This window comes from Beta vulgaris, chromosome 3, assembly GCF_026745355.1.
Source record: "Beta vulgaris subsp. vulgaris cultivar EL10 chromosome 3, EL10.2, whole genome shotgun sequence".
NCBI classification, from domain to species: domain Eukaryota; kingdom Viridiplantae; phylum Streptophyta; class Magnoliopsida; order Caryophyllales; family Amaranthaceae; genus Beta; species Beta vulgaris.
Genome location: NC_079204.1, coordinates 18,011,011 through 18,026,900, shown reverse-complemented (window position 1 = coordinate 18,026,900; position 15,890 = coordinate 18,011,011). Strand labels below are relative to the sequence as shown.

Below are 15,890 nucleotides of genomic sequence, written 5' to 3'. Positions count from 1 at the left end.
TACTTACTTTCAAAAAAATCAATGGAAATAAGTCCTAATATACTTTTCAAATATACTAAATACTCCCTCCGTTCTTTTTCTTCTTCGTGTTTTGATTGTGCGCATTTTATAATGTATTTCTTTGACCTTATTAAATATCGTTATTTGCATATTAATAAAAGTTATATTGAATATTAATAAAGTACTCGTTGAGAGAAATCAAACAAATCTCCATATACTTTTCCTTATATACTGAGAGAAAATTTGAAGATCCTCTCTAATTATAAATAGTTTCAAGATTCTAATAAGAAGAAAAAAAAAAGAAAGGGAGAACTTATATTTTAATAAATTATACTTCCTTTATAACAAGATAGATGTCAGACTTTGACTTTCATGTTTGTCGATGTATTACTTTGACCATTAATAACTTTAATTATTGTGTATTAATAAAAATTATTTAAAAATGCATGGTCAAATATAGTAAGTGAATAGTGCAATTTTCAAAGTGTACATAACATCTATTTTATTACGGATGAAATATTTGCTAACATATAATAGCAAAAAACTTATATGAACCTGGTTCACACTAAATTTAGTATGTTTCTAATGCTCATACATGTGATATATGAAAAAAGAGATCACTATGTCAAAAATAATAGATATAAGAAAGCAGTAGCTATATATTGTAAAGAGCGGCAATGTGAGAAAAGAAAATCTATACAAATATATTAAAAGACGTGCATAAACAAGAAACAGTGCCACGTGGCGCTCTTCCTAAAGAGTTTTAGTTCATGTAATCCATGTCGATTAAAAAATTTAGAGATTACGTAGTATAAGATTTGATCCCAATACCTCAAGTACATATACTAATTAAAGTCTTAAGCACTAGACTAAGTTGTATTTAGTATTATTATCATAAAGTATTATATTAATAAATGAAATTTTTTTGTTACTCGGAGCATAGCCCAAGGCCTAATAACTAGTTACTATATTATATAGCGTGACTTTCATATAATCAACTAATATAAAGAAAGTGATTGCATTAAAAAAAAATATATCACTATATTAGAAAATGGTAGATTAATTTAACATTAGATTGTAAGAGATGACTGTACCCAAAAAAATATCGATGGTTTTGGTTTCACAAGATTAAATGCTTAGTTATTTCAGTCCACACTCCATGGTGTCATACAGCCACACAGACACACTACTCAGTGTCCAACAATGAAAGACACATGTCTAAAAATGAATGAGGACTATTAAAAAAAATGCAAAGGACATCAGTGGATGATATTTTGCCTCTTGCCAAAACAACGACTATACATTTTATTGTCTAAGTATCAACCTTATCTTTCGACTTTCGCCAAAGCACAAAGTATCAACCTCACCAACATAATCCACACCTTTTCATCAGAACAACAACCAAAATCAAAGTAGGGATTGTAGTCGGACAAAATGGATGCAAATACTTCCTTTCTCATCGTCATATTCGTAAATAGAAAATGTATATATCTGATACGGTGTCACCTATTGTAGTTTATAAAATTTAACATACATGCTTTTTTTTGGTTTACCATGGCTCAAACAATATTATTAAATTGAAAGTATAATCCAAGCTAAGATGACACACCCACTTAATCTTACTGCAACCTTTAGATCATGAGTGTTAGTCGTGTTACAAACACAATTTTTACTAGCATTATAACAACATAAGACTGAAAAGTATGATTTTGATAGAATTTTAGGGGAGCACACGAAAGTTGCACTGGATTCAGAAACATAATTTTGCAATTTTGATTTATTGCAAAGTATTAATTACATCAAAAAAATTGTACAATAATAGATGGGACACTTGTTCCACACCTTACAAACATAACTCTCAATTTTTTTTTTGTGTGTGAGCTCATGTCTCACATATCTCTCTCACTCATTTATGTTTGGTGAGCTCATGTCTCACCTTTGACTTCTCTATTTTTTCTTCTTCTTCACCTTACTCTCAAAACTATATTACATGGTATATATATAGTTAATGATATGACGGCACATCTGTTCCGGTATGGGACAAATTACAGGGTCTTGCACTGTTAAGTCCTTGTATTGAAGCCGGTTTGGATCCCTGCAAAAGAGAGTAAGTAAACTAGTCTCGGGGGTTGATCCGAGCAGCGCCCCTCCGATGCCTAAGTCAGTATTTGGTTAAAGCCGGTAGCTCTCAAGTACAATGTATTGGGATTCGTGAACGTACCTTATGACTCAGATCAACGAAGTATTTATAGGGACCCGAATAAGCCCATATCTGGTTGGCCCGGTATTTGCGGGAAATATCCCAAGAATATTCCCTTAGGATTATTCTTATCTTTTATTGAAAGTATATCTTTTAGGCCCATAGGCGTTGGAGATATGGACTGGGCTCAAGCCAAGGATTATAAGCCCAAAAGCTATTAAACAGGTATCACGTAAACTGGTATGGAACTTAGTCAGCCCCCATACAACTAGCCCCCAAGCCGGTACGACTAGCATAGACATATCCTGCTTTGTAGGTTTTAAACCGTCATGGGAGATGCCGACTTACTTTTGGCGGGAGAATGCGAAACGTTGACCAGAGAATTCCAATCGTCGCCTCGAGCTACGCACCTGCATTAAGAGCTCTCCAGGAGTAACTCCTTCACAGCTGGGTACTACTGAATTACACGTGGCATGATCGGGACGGGAAGGCGAAGAGTCACTTAATCTCGACCGCGAGTTCTTCTATAAATACCCTTTGTGCGACCTCCGCTTCTCATTTCTCACATTCTCTCTCTTGCGTTTGTGCTCATATCAGACTTTCTCTCTCCAAAATCCCTTTCTATGTTCCTGGCGGTATTTGATTGATCTCTCATTCCGGCGTCACGTTATTTGCTGATTTCGGTGCATCTGTTCTGCACATCCCTACTTCCAGGTATTTCCACTAAATCTTTCGACCTCTTTCATTCCGTTTTATTTAAAATGTCTTCCAATTCCGAAAATTCTGACTCTCAAGACATATCTAAGTCTCCCTCCTTTATGACGGAAAGTGACGTAGATTCCAACAATACCTCCCTTAGGTCCGTGGAGGTTAATGAATCACCTGTGGTAGATGCCGGCGCTGAACTTAGGATCCTTAACCCAGAGGACTGTAGTACCACCGGCAGGCACGATACCGAGCCAGCCATTCGCGCCTCGCCCTTGGGGATAGTAGTAGGACAAGCCGATGCTTTAGGGGTGAATGCTTATGGACAATATGGGACCATGGTAGGATTAGCGGAACATTCCCCAGAGTTATTTCCTTCCGGAAAGCCCCCTGTCCACCGTTCTACTTTTGAGGTTGGTGAGACTTCCCGCAGACCGGTACCTAGAGAGGTTCCGGTTTCTCCTGTTCATTCGGATGCTGTGGAGAGTATAGAAAGGTATGTAGCAGAGTCGGATGAGGAGTCCACTACCTTAGAGGCTGGGTCGGATTCTGACCAAGAGGACCCTCCCGAGCTAATTCCGGAGGAGTCCGATGAGGAGACCATAGCTGAATTATTTATGCCGCCCAGTGATGCAGGCTGTGCCGGCAGTGTTCAATTGGACAGCGGCTGGGCCAATACTTGCCGGCAGAGTAAATTTCTCATTAAGGGTCCAAAATATTTTGCTTTTCTGGAGAGATACCGACTAGTACTCCCGGCGGAAGGAAGCCGCGTGACGGGTTGTCCTTTCGGTCATGTGGCTATTTATGCCCACATGCTCGATTTCGGGATGCGATTCCCCTTGGACCCCGTTTTTGTCAAGGTCTTCAAAGCCTGAAATATATGCTTGGCCCAACTGACCCCCCTAGGATGGCGGAATTTGATGGCCTATGCTTGGGTGGTCCGTTATAAGGGCTTTCCGACGACATTGAACCTCTTCCGCAAGCTTCACTGGATTAAGGAAGATGGTTCTGCCAAGGGAAAAGGGGCTGGGAAGAAGAGGAAATCCCGGGATAATGAGCTTGAGGGCCGGGGTGGATGGATGTCAATGTATACCAAGGCCGGTAATTGACGGTATACCCCAAACCAAGCTCCCTCAAGCTTTGGAGAGGCCGGTTCTTCTGGGTGCGTGTCCCTGACGACTTCCCCTTGAGGCGCCAATGGAGCATATTAGGGATAGGGGTTTAACTCGCCGGGAAAGAGCGGCATTCGATTATTTTGCGTCGGACTCCATCCCGGCCTTAAGAGGCAAGAAGAAGATACCGGTTCCCAAACACTGGCTTCCTCACACCAACTATGTCTTTACTAATCCGGCATTGTCGGCCTTAGGCTTCTGCCAGTCTGACCCTTATGGTGTGTATTTGCCACTTCTTTGAGCAGTTATATTTGTTGTCCTTTTTTATCAAAACATGCTAACTATGATGCCTTTTCCTTTTCTTCCTGTTTTCAGGCAGGGATTTTCTGATTCGTGAAGCTCTTCACGTCGACCGATCTTACCAGCCTCTCAGCAATATGCCTCCTAAACCTCCTCGTAAGTTTGTCCCCATCCAACTGCCAGCTGGCGGTGGCCGAGGGGGCCGCGAAGCCGGTCGAAAATCCAGCCCTGAGGAGGATGTCAGGGATTCGATGCCCCTGTTGGGTCGCCAGGTTGAGGTCGTTGCTCAGAAGAGGAAATATGAGCAGAACAAGAAGGACCGACGGCAAAGAGGGCGGCTTCTGAGGATGGCAAAGATAAGGAAATTCCTGTTTCCATAGCTCCCCCCCTTCTTACCGACCGAGTTGCTGAAGTCGGCGATTCTTCGATGCGGCCCAAGATTTATAAACAGCTGGCTCTGTCGGAAATGCTGCCCGGTTTAGAGTCCTTTGCTAAGCCCAGGAAGGTGGGCTTCTTGGAGCGGACCCGGCTTGAGATGCCGGAAATCCTGAGAAAGCGTTGGACTCGCTCACCAGTGAAGAATGGTGAGAAGTTCGATCCAAAGCTTAATGTTTTGGACGACGAGTCGCTGCTTCTGGACCGCCCTCTAGAGGGCGGGAATCTGGGATACCGTATCTTGAAGGCTATGCAGCTCAAGTACGATATCCCGGTGGACGAGGTGTATACGCTTGCTGCAACGCATGCGCACAACTTGGCTCTGGTAAGTCTTGCATTGCTTCCCTTCTTTTCTTTTATATAAGTATGCTGTCGGCAATTCTTTGTACTGACTTCTTGTTGATTTACTTTGTGCATTCTGCTCAGTCCGGTAAAGAGCTTTGTGACTTTTATCGGTACTTTCAAACTTCATATTTCAATGAGGTGAAAGATCACAAAGACCTAAAGGTCAAGATGGCCGCCAAGGAGCAAGAGCTTCTTCTTGCTAACACCGAGAAGAATGACGCGCTCGCCGCTAAGAGCAAGGCAGATGCCACCCTTACCAAGGTGGTGGAGGATCACTCCTTGGTCCTGTTCAACAAAGACGAAGAGATCCGGCTTCTCCGTGAGCAGACCTCCGAGGCCAAGGAGAACGAGCGTGAGGCCGTGAAGGAGTTTCAGAAGGGGATGGACTTCGTCTCTCGCCTACTAAACCGGTACAATGGCAGATGGTCAGCTGCCTTGAGGTGCGTCAGGCATACCTTTCCGGACCTTGACTAGTCCAAGATTGAGGACGCCCATGGACAGCAAGTTCATGGTCTACCGGTTGAGGGCAAAGTCTTGGACCCTGGTGTCACCGAGGCCGACAGCGCCAATGCAGATCCCCGGGCCGAGTTCGAAGAGGACGAGGAGGCCGTCAACGATGCTGCTGAGGTTGCCAACACTGCTACCGGTGGTGACAAACCGGAAGAGCAAGTGGTAATCGTTGACGGCTCTGAGGAAGAGGAGCATGCCCAATAGACTTGTGTTTCCTTCCTTACCCTTCTTGTATTGGGCCACCTTGTGGGTTGTGTGCTTTTTGCGATCATAACGTCTTTTTCCTTGCGCAGCCAAACTATCTTTATCGTTCTGTAAATTTGTCACTCCTGTAATTGGTAACTTGCTTTTGTTTTTGCGGTCATGCCGTCTGTGGTTGACTGCCTAGTTTTAGGGCTGTAACGCTTTTCTTTATTAATGAAAAATATATTTTTCCAAGTGCGATGCCATTCTTATTATGTTTTTATGTTAGTTATCTGTTTAATCAATTATGCCTCCAACTCAGTGTTAGCGGTTTACTGTACATTTTGATCAATCATTACCGTTAACTTGTATATTCCGGCAGATCCGCGAATGTCATTGACCGGTTTAACTTTATTAATTAGTTCAGCAGATTCACTAAGGTCATTGACTGACTAATCACTAATATTTAATTGTTCATCCCGGCAGATCCACGAAGGTCATTGACCGGTTTAACACTATTGATTAGTTCAGCAGATCCACTAAGGTCATTGACTGACTAATCAATAATATTTAATTGTTCATCCCGGCAGATTCACGAAGGTCATTGACTGGTTTGATACCATTGATTAATTCAGCAGATCCACTAAGGTCATTGACTGACTAATCAATAATATTTAATTGTTCATCCCGACAGATCCACGAAGGTCATTGACCGGTTTAACACTATTGATTAGTTCAGCAGATCCACTAAGGTCATTGACTGACTAATCAATAATATTTAATTGTTCATCCCGGCAGATCCACGAAGGTCATTGACCGGTTTGACACCATTGATTAATTCAGCAGATCCACTAAGGTCATTGACTGAAGAATCAATAATGTTTAATTGTTCAGGTGGTATTGAGACGTTGTGTGTGGAAGATGCTCATTTTATTAAAATAAAACGGCTCTTCTCGACTATGCCGAAATTATTGCCTATAATAAAATTGGTAAATCTTTTCGGCATAAGCGCTTGATTATTAACTCCTACTGGCAACACTGCCTTTCTGCTAACTATACGTAGTATCTTTTAAGGAAACTGGTGTTCCAACTGTTCTTCAGCAGCTTGCCTGCCATGTCTTCAAGCCGATAGGACCCTGGTACTATCTCTTCTTTGACCAAGTAAGGCCCTTCCCAATTAGCCGTAAGCTCTCCATCTACATGGGCTTTTCCAGTTGCGGCCGTTCGCCTGAGGACGAGGTCTCCCTTGGAGATAGGGCGGCTTCGTACACTTTTATTGTAAGCCTTGCTTATTCGGTCTTTATATGTTGCCGACCTCAGCTCTGCCGCCAATCTGACCTCCGGTAAAAGATCCAGGTCCTCTTTGTGTATCTGTTCATTTAAGCCTGGCTCGTAGTTCAGGATTCGCCAGTTGGGTAGCCCCACTTCAACCGGTAGTACTACTTCCGCTCCGAAAGCTAACCTGAACGGCGTTTCTCCGGTGGCCTCCTTTTCGGTAGTCCTATTGGACCATAACACTGCTGGTACCATGTCGGCCCAGGCTTCCTTCAATTCATCTAACCTCTTTTTTAGGGCGTTGAGGATCTGTTTGTTAGCAGCTTCGGGCTGGCCATTACTTTGAGGGTGGCAAACTGACGAGTAAGCAAACTTAATGCTGTATGGACGCAAACAGTCACGGATTGGGCCGCAATCAAACTGGACGCCGTGGTCCATCACTCTTCCCATTGGAATGCCAAATCTAGTGATGATATTCTGCCAGATAAACTTCCTTACCTGATTGGCCGTTATCTTCGTCGTTGGTTCTGCCTCAATCCATTTCGTGAAGTAATCAATGCCCACTATTAGGAACTTCCTTCCCCCATAGGCCGGTGTGAAGGGTCCTATTATATCCATCCCCCACTGTGCGAAAGGGATTGGGTTCAGGATTGGCTGTAGGTCGTTAGCCGGTTGGTTTATACCGGCGCAAACCTTTGACATTTATCACATTTTTTCACGTAAGCTTGGGCATCCGTCAGCATGGTGGGCCAGTAGAAACCTGCTCTCAGCGCCTTGAGTGCCAACGCCTTTTCTCCGATATGGTTCCCACAGACCCCTTCATGAATCTCCTCAATTACTTTCGTTGCCTCGTCGGCCGTTACGCACCTTAGCAGAGGCAACGAGAATCCTTTCTTGTACAGCTGTCCTTGAAAGACGCAGTACTAAGCTGAATATCTTTTCAATTTCTTCGCCGCCATCTTATCTTCTGGCAGCTCGCCCGTGAGTTTATACGCTAGTATACTGTCGTACCATTCCGGCTCAGAGGTGATTGTATTGACTGCCGCTGCGGTAACCTCTATGCTTCGTTCTTTTAACGTCTCTACCATGACGTTCCTCTTCTTATTGCTGACACTGGAGCTTGCCAGCTTTGACAGGGTATCTGCCGCCATGTTTTCTGCTCTCGGAACCAATTGTACTTCAAAGCTCTGCAACCCCTTTGTCATGCTCTTAACTAGGTTGAGGTACTTCTGCATTACCGGTTCCCTAGCTTCATACATTCCGTTTATTTGGCTCGAAATCAACTGTGAGTCCATTATCATGGTTATGTTTTTGGCTCCAGCCGCAATGCTCAGACTCAGTCCGGCCAGGGCTGCTTCGTACTCGGCTTCATTGTTGGAGGCTTTAAACCCGAAACGGATGGCATGTTCGAAGATTTCCCCTTCTGGGGACGTCATGACAACACCGGCCCCCGCTCCACTCTGGGCCGCTGATCCATCCACCTCAATTTTCCACCTGCCGGTGGATTCCGCTGCCTCAGTATAGGTTGTCTCCACGATAAAGTCAGCTAGCGCTTGGGCTTTGATTGCGGTGCGCGGCCGGTATTCTATGTCAAACTCCGAGAGCTCTACTGCCCATTTCAACAGTCTGCCTGTGGTGTCCAGCTTGTGGAGAGCCTTTTCCAGGGGCTGATTGGTAAGGACTTGAACAGTGTGAGAGTCGAAGTATGGTCTCAGCTTTCTTGCTGCAATTAAGACGGCATAGGCCATCTTCTCTAATAGCTCATACCTTTGCTCAGCGCCTGCTAGCACGTGACTGACAAAGTAGATGGGGCTTTGCTGCCCCTGCCGGTTTACCAACAATACTGCCGCGACCGTCTTCTCGGTCACTGATACGTACATCTGCAGCTTCTCCCCCAACTCTGGCCGGGTTATGGTTGGCAGTTTTAGGAAGTGCTTTTTTACTCCTTCGAAGGCTTGCTTCTGCTCCTCTCCCCACTCAAACTTCTTATTTCCTCTAAGTATCTTAAAGAATGGCAAGGCTTTTTCTGCCGACTTGGAAACGAATCTAGTAAGAGCCGCCATCCTTCCAGTCAGCTTTTGAATGTCCCGGATGCTATTTGGCTCCGGGAGATCACTAATAGCTTTGATCTTGTCGGGGTTGGCATCGATCCCCCTTTCACTCACCATGAAACCCAGGAACTTGCCGGATCTTACCCCAAACACACATTTTTTCGGATTTAGCTTCATTTGATGCTGCCGGAGTGTTTCGAAAGTTTCCTCGAGGTCTACTATATGCTCTTCTTCTGTTAAGCTCTTGACTATACTGTCATCCACATACACCTCTACGTTTCGACCTTTTTGTCGCTCAAACATTTTGTCCACTAGTTCTTGGTAAGTGGCGCCGGCATTCTTGAGCCCAAACGGCATGGCCTTGTAGGCATAAACTCCTGCATCTGTAATGAAAGCTGCCTTATTCCTGTTGGATTTCAGCAAACTTATCTGGTGATATCCTGAAAAAGTATCCATGAAGCTTAATAGTGTGTGCCCGCTAGTTGAGTCTACCAGCTGATCAATTCTTGGTAAGGGATAGCAGTCTTTTGGGCAAGCCTTGTTAAGGTCGGTGAAATCTACACACATACGCCATGACCCGTTGGACTTCTTCACCATCACCACATTCGCCAACCATTCCGGGTAGTCGTAAGGTTCGATGAAGTCTGCTGCCAGCAACTTATCCACTTCCTCCTTTATGGCTGCGTTCTTTTCGGCAGAGAAGTTGCGCTTCTTCTGCTTTACCGGCCTGACATCCTCATTCACATTTAGACGGTGCACCATGAACTCTGGGTCAATATCGGGAATTTCATCTGCTGAGAAAGCGAATATGTCGGCATGACCTCTTAGCAGAGAGATCAGGTTAACCTTAACTTCTTCTCCTAAATCGGCCCCAATTTTTACCGTTTCGTCTGCCCTTTCTTCTTCCAAGCTTATTTCTTCAGTCTCCCTCTCTGGGCTGGGTCTTGGCTGATCTGCCGGCCTCGCCTCGAAGTTCTCCACAGATAAATCCTTCTTGGCTTTGTTTTCCATCCTTCTCCTTTTTCTTTCCGACGGCGGTGTATCGGTTGGTCGTTTGTGGTCAGAGTGTTTCAGCGCGGTGAGGTAACAACCCTTGCCGACTCTTGGTTTCCCCTGATTTTTTCGCGGTTGCCGTCATTGGAAGTGTAGATCATAGTACGGTGATATGTTGAGACGACGACCTGAGCGTCGTGAATTAGCGGCCTCCCAATAATGGCATTATACGCCGCTGGGACGTCAACAACCAGAAATTCCACCATGCGGTCCTTGGAACGGGACCCCTCTCCTAATTTTACAGCCAGCTTTACCGTCCCTTCTGGGATGACAGATGCCCCCGTGAAACCGATAACCGGGTAAGAGACCTGTTTCAAACATGCTTCGTCAAAACCCATTTTTTCAAATGTTTCTTTGTACAGGATGCACTAGTACAGAAATGGCGATTTGCGTCGGATCTGAGGCGCCCATTTGCGTCGGACATGGGTGCGACGCCAAAGGCCTCGACGCAAATAGCCCAGACATGATCTGCGTCGTATACGGTACGACGCAGATATATTAGCAATTTGCGTCGCACCGTATACACGGTGCGACGCAAATGACCCCATGTAAAAAATAAAAAAAAATGCAGTACCAAAGCATGAATGCTTTAGTACTGCATTTGAGGACAAAAAACGAGACATACAACAAAAAACGCATCCATGTCCAGATCTAACAAATATATGCATCCATTCGCATAATTTACGTTAACAAAAAACGCATGAATGCATCGATTAAACGAGATAACGGAAACGAAATTAAACGATATAGCATATAAATTGTCTTGCATCGATTAAGAAACGAAAAAAATATAACAAATATCAAAAATAAAAAATCCAGATCTAACATACAACAAAAAAACGAAATTAAAAAACTAAACCTAAAAAAAACAGATCTAAATTCGCCAAAAACCAATCTAACAGACAGATCTAAAAAAAAAAACACGAATGGAACGAACGCAATTCGCCAAGAACCAGATCTCCTTCTTCAATCTCGTTCTTCAATCTCTTTCTTCAAATCGCCAAAAACCAGATCTAAAATAAAAAATAAACATAAATATGACAAAACAAAGAAATTCAGAATAAATTTGAACTAAAAAATACCTGAGAAATTCGCTGCTCTTCGAACGAACGAAAGGTGTTTTTTCAATTTTAATCGGTGCTCGTTCTTCGTTGTTGGTGTTTGAAGCGGCGGAGTTAAAAAAAAAACTGATTTCGTTGGTGTTTGAAGCGGCGGTGTGAGGCTACTGCTACTACGAAGATTCAAATCGAAGGCGAACGGATTTGAAGGCTACTGCTACTTCGGTTGATATGAGAGTTGAGAGAGAGTTCACAGAGTTGAGAGAGAGTTCAGAGAGTTGAGAGAGAATTGAAGGCGAACGGATTTGAGAGAATTGAAGGTGAAAACTGAGAGAAATTTAGGGTTTGAGGGAGACAAAGAGGCGCTGAAGAGAGAGAAGGTGCGAGAGAGGGTGAGAGAGAAATTTAGGGTTTGCTGAAGATAAAGAGCGCTCCTGCTGTTTGAGACAAAAGGACGTTAATTATTTGAGAGTTGAGACCAATGTGCGTCGCATGCTCTACAGGTGCGACGCACATTAGAAATGTGCGTCCCATCCTCCTCAGGTGCGACGCATATTTTTATGATTTGCGTCGCACATCTTCCCACATGCGACACAAATCCTAACTGTGCGTCGTTTCCGTTTCTGTGCGACGCAAATGAAGGGACGCAAATCGTCCTTTTTCTACTAGTGATGTTAGCGGAGCTTCCTCCGTCGACCAGGACGCGATGGACCATTCCATTGGATATTTGCAGAGATACTACCAAAGAGTCATCATGGGGGTAAACGATCCCTTTAGCGTCCCCTGAAGTGAAAGCTACGGACGGCATTGATGGAGGTGCCGGTCATTTCTTGGCATTGTTGTAGTTCACTTGGTGGCGAACTTCTTTTAGACTAGCCTTCGCCCCGTGAATGCTGCCGCCTCTTGTCGGTCCTCCGCTTATGATATGGATCTCAGTGATCCTCTCCTTTACCGGCCTTCTGCTACTATTTTCATCCTCCTTAGGAGGAGTTTTACGATCAGTCCTTGCTTGGTACTGGGTGAAATAACCTCACCTGATGAGGTCTTCGATCCCGTCCTTAAGGTCTTTGTAGTCGTCTGTCTTGTGGCCGTAATCATCGTGAAATTCACACCACTTGGACTTATCTCTGCCCTTGTAGTACATCTTTCTTGGCCTTTGCCATTTCTCGTCTTTACTGTGCAGTTCGAAAATTCGGGCCCGGGATATCGTCAATGGTGTATAATTATGATATTTGTCCGGTCTTCCTTCAAATCTTTTTTTCACCGAGTTGTTCTCCTCTCTCCTGCCAGCGGTATCGAACTTTTTATCCTTCCGGTACTTATCGTCCCGGCAATCTTTATCCTTATCTTTCTCCTTGTCTTTCTCTATGGCTGCCGGTCTTTTAGCATTAGCTGCTTTGTCAAACTCTTCTCCTCTTATAAAGTCATTCGCCTTTCCCAAGACCTCTGTTAGGCATGTCATCTTCTTTCTGCCGAGATAATTGCGAAATGGGGTCCCTTCTCTCAGCAGTCCCGTCATAAGGGCTAGAACTGCTACTTCTTGCTGCAGTGTAGGGATGGTGACGGCTTCAACGTTGAAACACCCGACATAGTCCCTCAAGCTTTCTGTCTCACCTTGCTTGATGGACATTAACTCGCCGGTTGTTTTCTCACGTCGCTTGTTACTTACAAAGTGCGTTACGAACATGGACGTGAGTTGGCGGAAATCGAAGACGGTTGCCTGCGAAATGCTCTTAAACCATGTTTGCCCTAGTCCAATCAAGGTAGATGGTAACACCTTACACCATACCGAGTCGGTATCGGTGTATAGCAGCATATGACCTTCATAAGCCAATATGTGATCCTCTGGATCAGACTTGCCGTCATACTTGTATGTCGGCATTTTCAGCTTCTCCATGGGCTCTTGCAAAATCGCAGTGGAAAACGGCGAATTCCGCAATGATACCGGCGCTCTGCGCCGATATTCACTTCCCTTCCTTGGCTGGGAGGAATGCTGCTGGACTTCCGTGTCCTACGCCTCCTCCTCCTCTTCCTCTTCACCCCCACCTGTTCCGTTGGGGTTTTTGAGTTTGCCACCTGATCCTGATCATGCCGGTCTCGCTCTCCCTGGCGGCCCGTCCACAGTGAGCGGAGCTTTCTCACTGGGCTGTGGGCTCTGCTTAGAGGTCGCTTAGCCCGGGGACCGCTCGGTGGGGTACCGCTAGCCATTGCCTGGAATACCTCTGCTGCACTTCTAAGTTGTTCTGGGGTGAATATGTTCTGCAGGGTATGGAAGATGTCTTCCTGGGGAGTCTCAAGAGTTTTTCTAGCTGTGTCAGTGGGTGGCCGACTTCGCTTAGCAACCGGCAATGGAGTAGAGAACCCCGGGGGTGCTTTCTCAACGGGAACATTGTTTTCATCAGTTTCCGGCATCCCAAATTGCTGCTTAGGATCCATGAGGGTTTTTGTTTGCAAGAGATGGCTTAGACTACAAGGTATTGTTCGCCCTCCTTCTAGCGCCAATTGTTCCGGTATGGGACAAATTACAGGGTCTTGCACCGTTAAGTCCTTGTATTAAAGCCGGTTTGGATCCCTGCAAAAGAGAGTAAGTAAACTAGCCTCGGGGGTTGATCCGAGGAGCGCCCCTCCGATGCCTAAGTCAGTATTTGGTTAAAGCCGGTAGCTCTCAAGTACAATGTATTGGGATTCGTGAACGTACCTTATGACTCAGATCAACAAAGTATTTATAGGGACCCGAATAAGCCCATATCTGGGTTGGGCCCGGTATTTGCGCGAAATATCCCCAAGAATATTCCCTTAGGATGTATTCTTATCTTTTATTGAAAGTATATCTTTTAGGCCTGTAGGCGTTGGAGATATGGACTAGGCTCAAGCCCAGGATTATAAGCCCAAAAGCTATTAAACCGATATCACGTAAACCGGTATGGAAGTTAGTCAGCCCCCATACAACATCTAGTCAACCGACTTTTCTTATAATTCTCTACTAAATTCTAGAGATCTCTTTTTGCTATTGCATAGGTTGGTAGATTACTTTAATCTCATAATTCTAGTGTCTTCTACCTCCTTCCACATGTATATTTATCAATATTTTTCAAGATTACGATGTTTCTAGATTTTTCAGATTATCATTTTCAACACTCCCTCTTAATTTGAAAAATCTTGTACTCCAAATTTCTTCAAAGGAAAAATCTTGTTGATGCACTTATCACCAACTACCAAAGGATATGTTCTTTTGAGTTTTCATGTTGGTACTCGTGTTACCAACTTCCATCTTGTAAATATTTATGACTCCCCAATTTTTTTTTGATCTTTCGGTTGGTACTCATGTTACCAATTATCTTACTGATGCTCGTGTCACCAAGCATCTCCCAAAATATTTTTTTCTCCAAATTTTCTTTTGTTGTTGGTGCTCATGTCACCAACCTATCACCGCTAATGCTCATGTCATTAGAAAATTCTAAAATTCTCTTTGAGATATTTTTTTTTAAGCTTTACCTTTAACTTAAATTCTTCCAAATATCTTAAACTTCTCACTTACCTAAACTTTTTTTTATCTTGCTTCAACCTTCAACTTCATAATTTGCATCTTCTATCTTCTTCTTGCTACTCCGACATTGGCGTTATCACGTTCTGGCTCTGATACCATGATAGAATTTGTGGCGCACACAAAAGTTTTGATGGACCAAAATAGTATCATAAAATTGCATTTTCATTGATAATTAATAGTACAAGTGTATTTGTGAGAGCTCATGTCTCTCATTCACCTTGGTAAAACCTTTTGTTTCTACCTTTCCAAATATCTTGTGTGGAGCTCACTTGCTTGACTCTAAAATCAGAGCCGGAATGTGATAACACCAATGTTGGAGTAGAAAGAAGAAGATAAAAGATGCAAATTACGAAGTTGAAGGTTGAAGCAAGATAAATAAATAAAAAAAGCTGAGGTAAGTGAGAAGTTTAAAATATTTGGAAGAATTTAAGTTAAAGGTGAAGCTAAAAAAAAAAATCTGAAAGAGAATTTTGGAATTTGCTAATGACATGAGCATTAGCAGTGATGGGTTGGTGACATGAGCACCAACAACAAACGAAAATTTGGAGAAAAAAAATTTTGGACGATGCTTGGTGACACGAGCATCAGTAAGATAGTTGGTAACACAGCTATTAGGATATTCTACCCATTTACATAATGAACCATTCTTTTTAGCAAGAATATACCGGAGCTTTGATTGTTGTGATCTAGAACAATATTCATGTCTGGATTGTTAACATGATACCTGCAAATTTGATAGTTCGCCATCTGAGGAATCTCAAAGTTTTAGATGGATGAAAACCTCCTAGGATCCTCTAAGGTTTGATGACAGTCATGTCTTCATGTAACTCCATACAATGAATATCAGACAAATCATCCATTGTGGGATGTTGATATTTCATGGAGGAATTTTTTTTCTGTAACTCTGCAGTTAGGAAACCTCCTTCAAGATGTAAATTTTGAAGATGATGATAACTAACAAAGTCACTGTAGAAATAGGAATGGCCTTGAGTTTACCACCCCTCACTATTTGACAAGGTCTAGCAATACGAAAATTTCCTAAATTTCCTCCTAAATCCAAGGTAATATATATATGGGGTAAATTCAGGAAAGTACTTCAAAATTTTGAAGCCAACA

At 43.5% G+C, this 15,890-nt stretch overlaps 1 protein-coding gene across 1 annotated transcript; it reads right to left on the bottom strand.

Annotated features, from left to right (window-relative positions):
* Positions 1-12,257: 12,257 nt before the first annotated feature.
* On the bottom strand, positions 12,258-13,109 carry LOC125495532 (uncharacterized). The gene has a single exon (XM_048640282.1). The coding sequence runs from the start codon at positions 13,107-13,109 to the stop codon at positions 12,258-12,260; it is 852 nt and encodes a 283-aa protein (XP_048496239.1).
* Between the last annotated feature and the right edge of the window lie 2,781 nt (positions 13,110-15,890).

Bases quoted from the DNA above. Each gene is read 5' to 3' on its own strand.
- LOC125495532 (XM_048640282.1), bottom strand. From the start codon at position 13,109: ATGCCGACATACAAGTATGACGGCAAGTCTGATCCAGAGGATCACATA.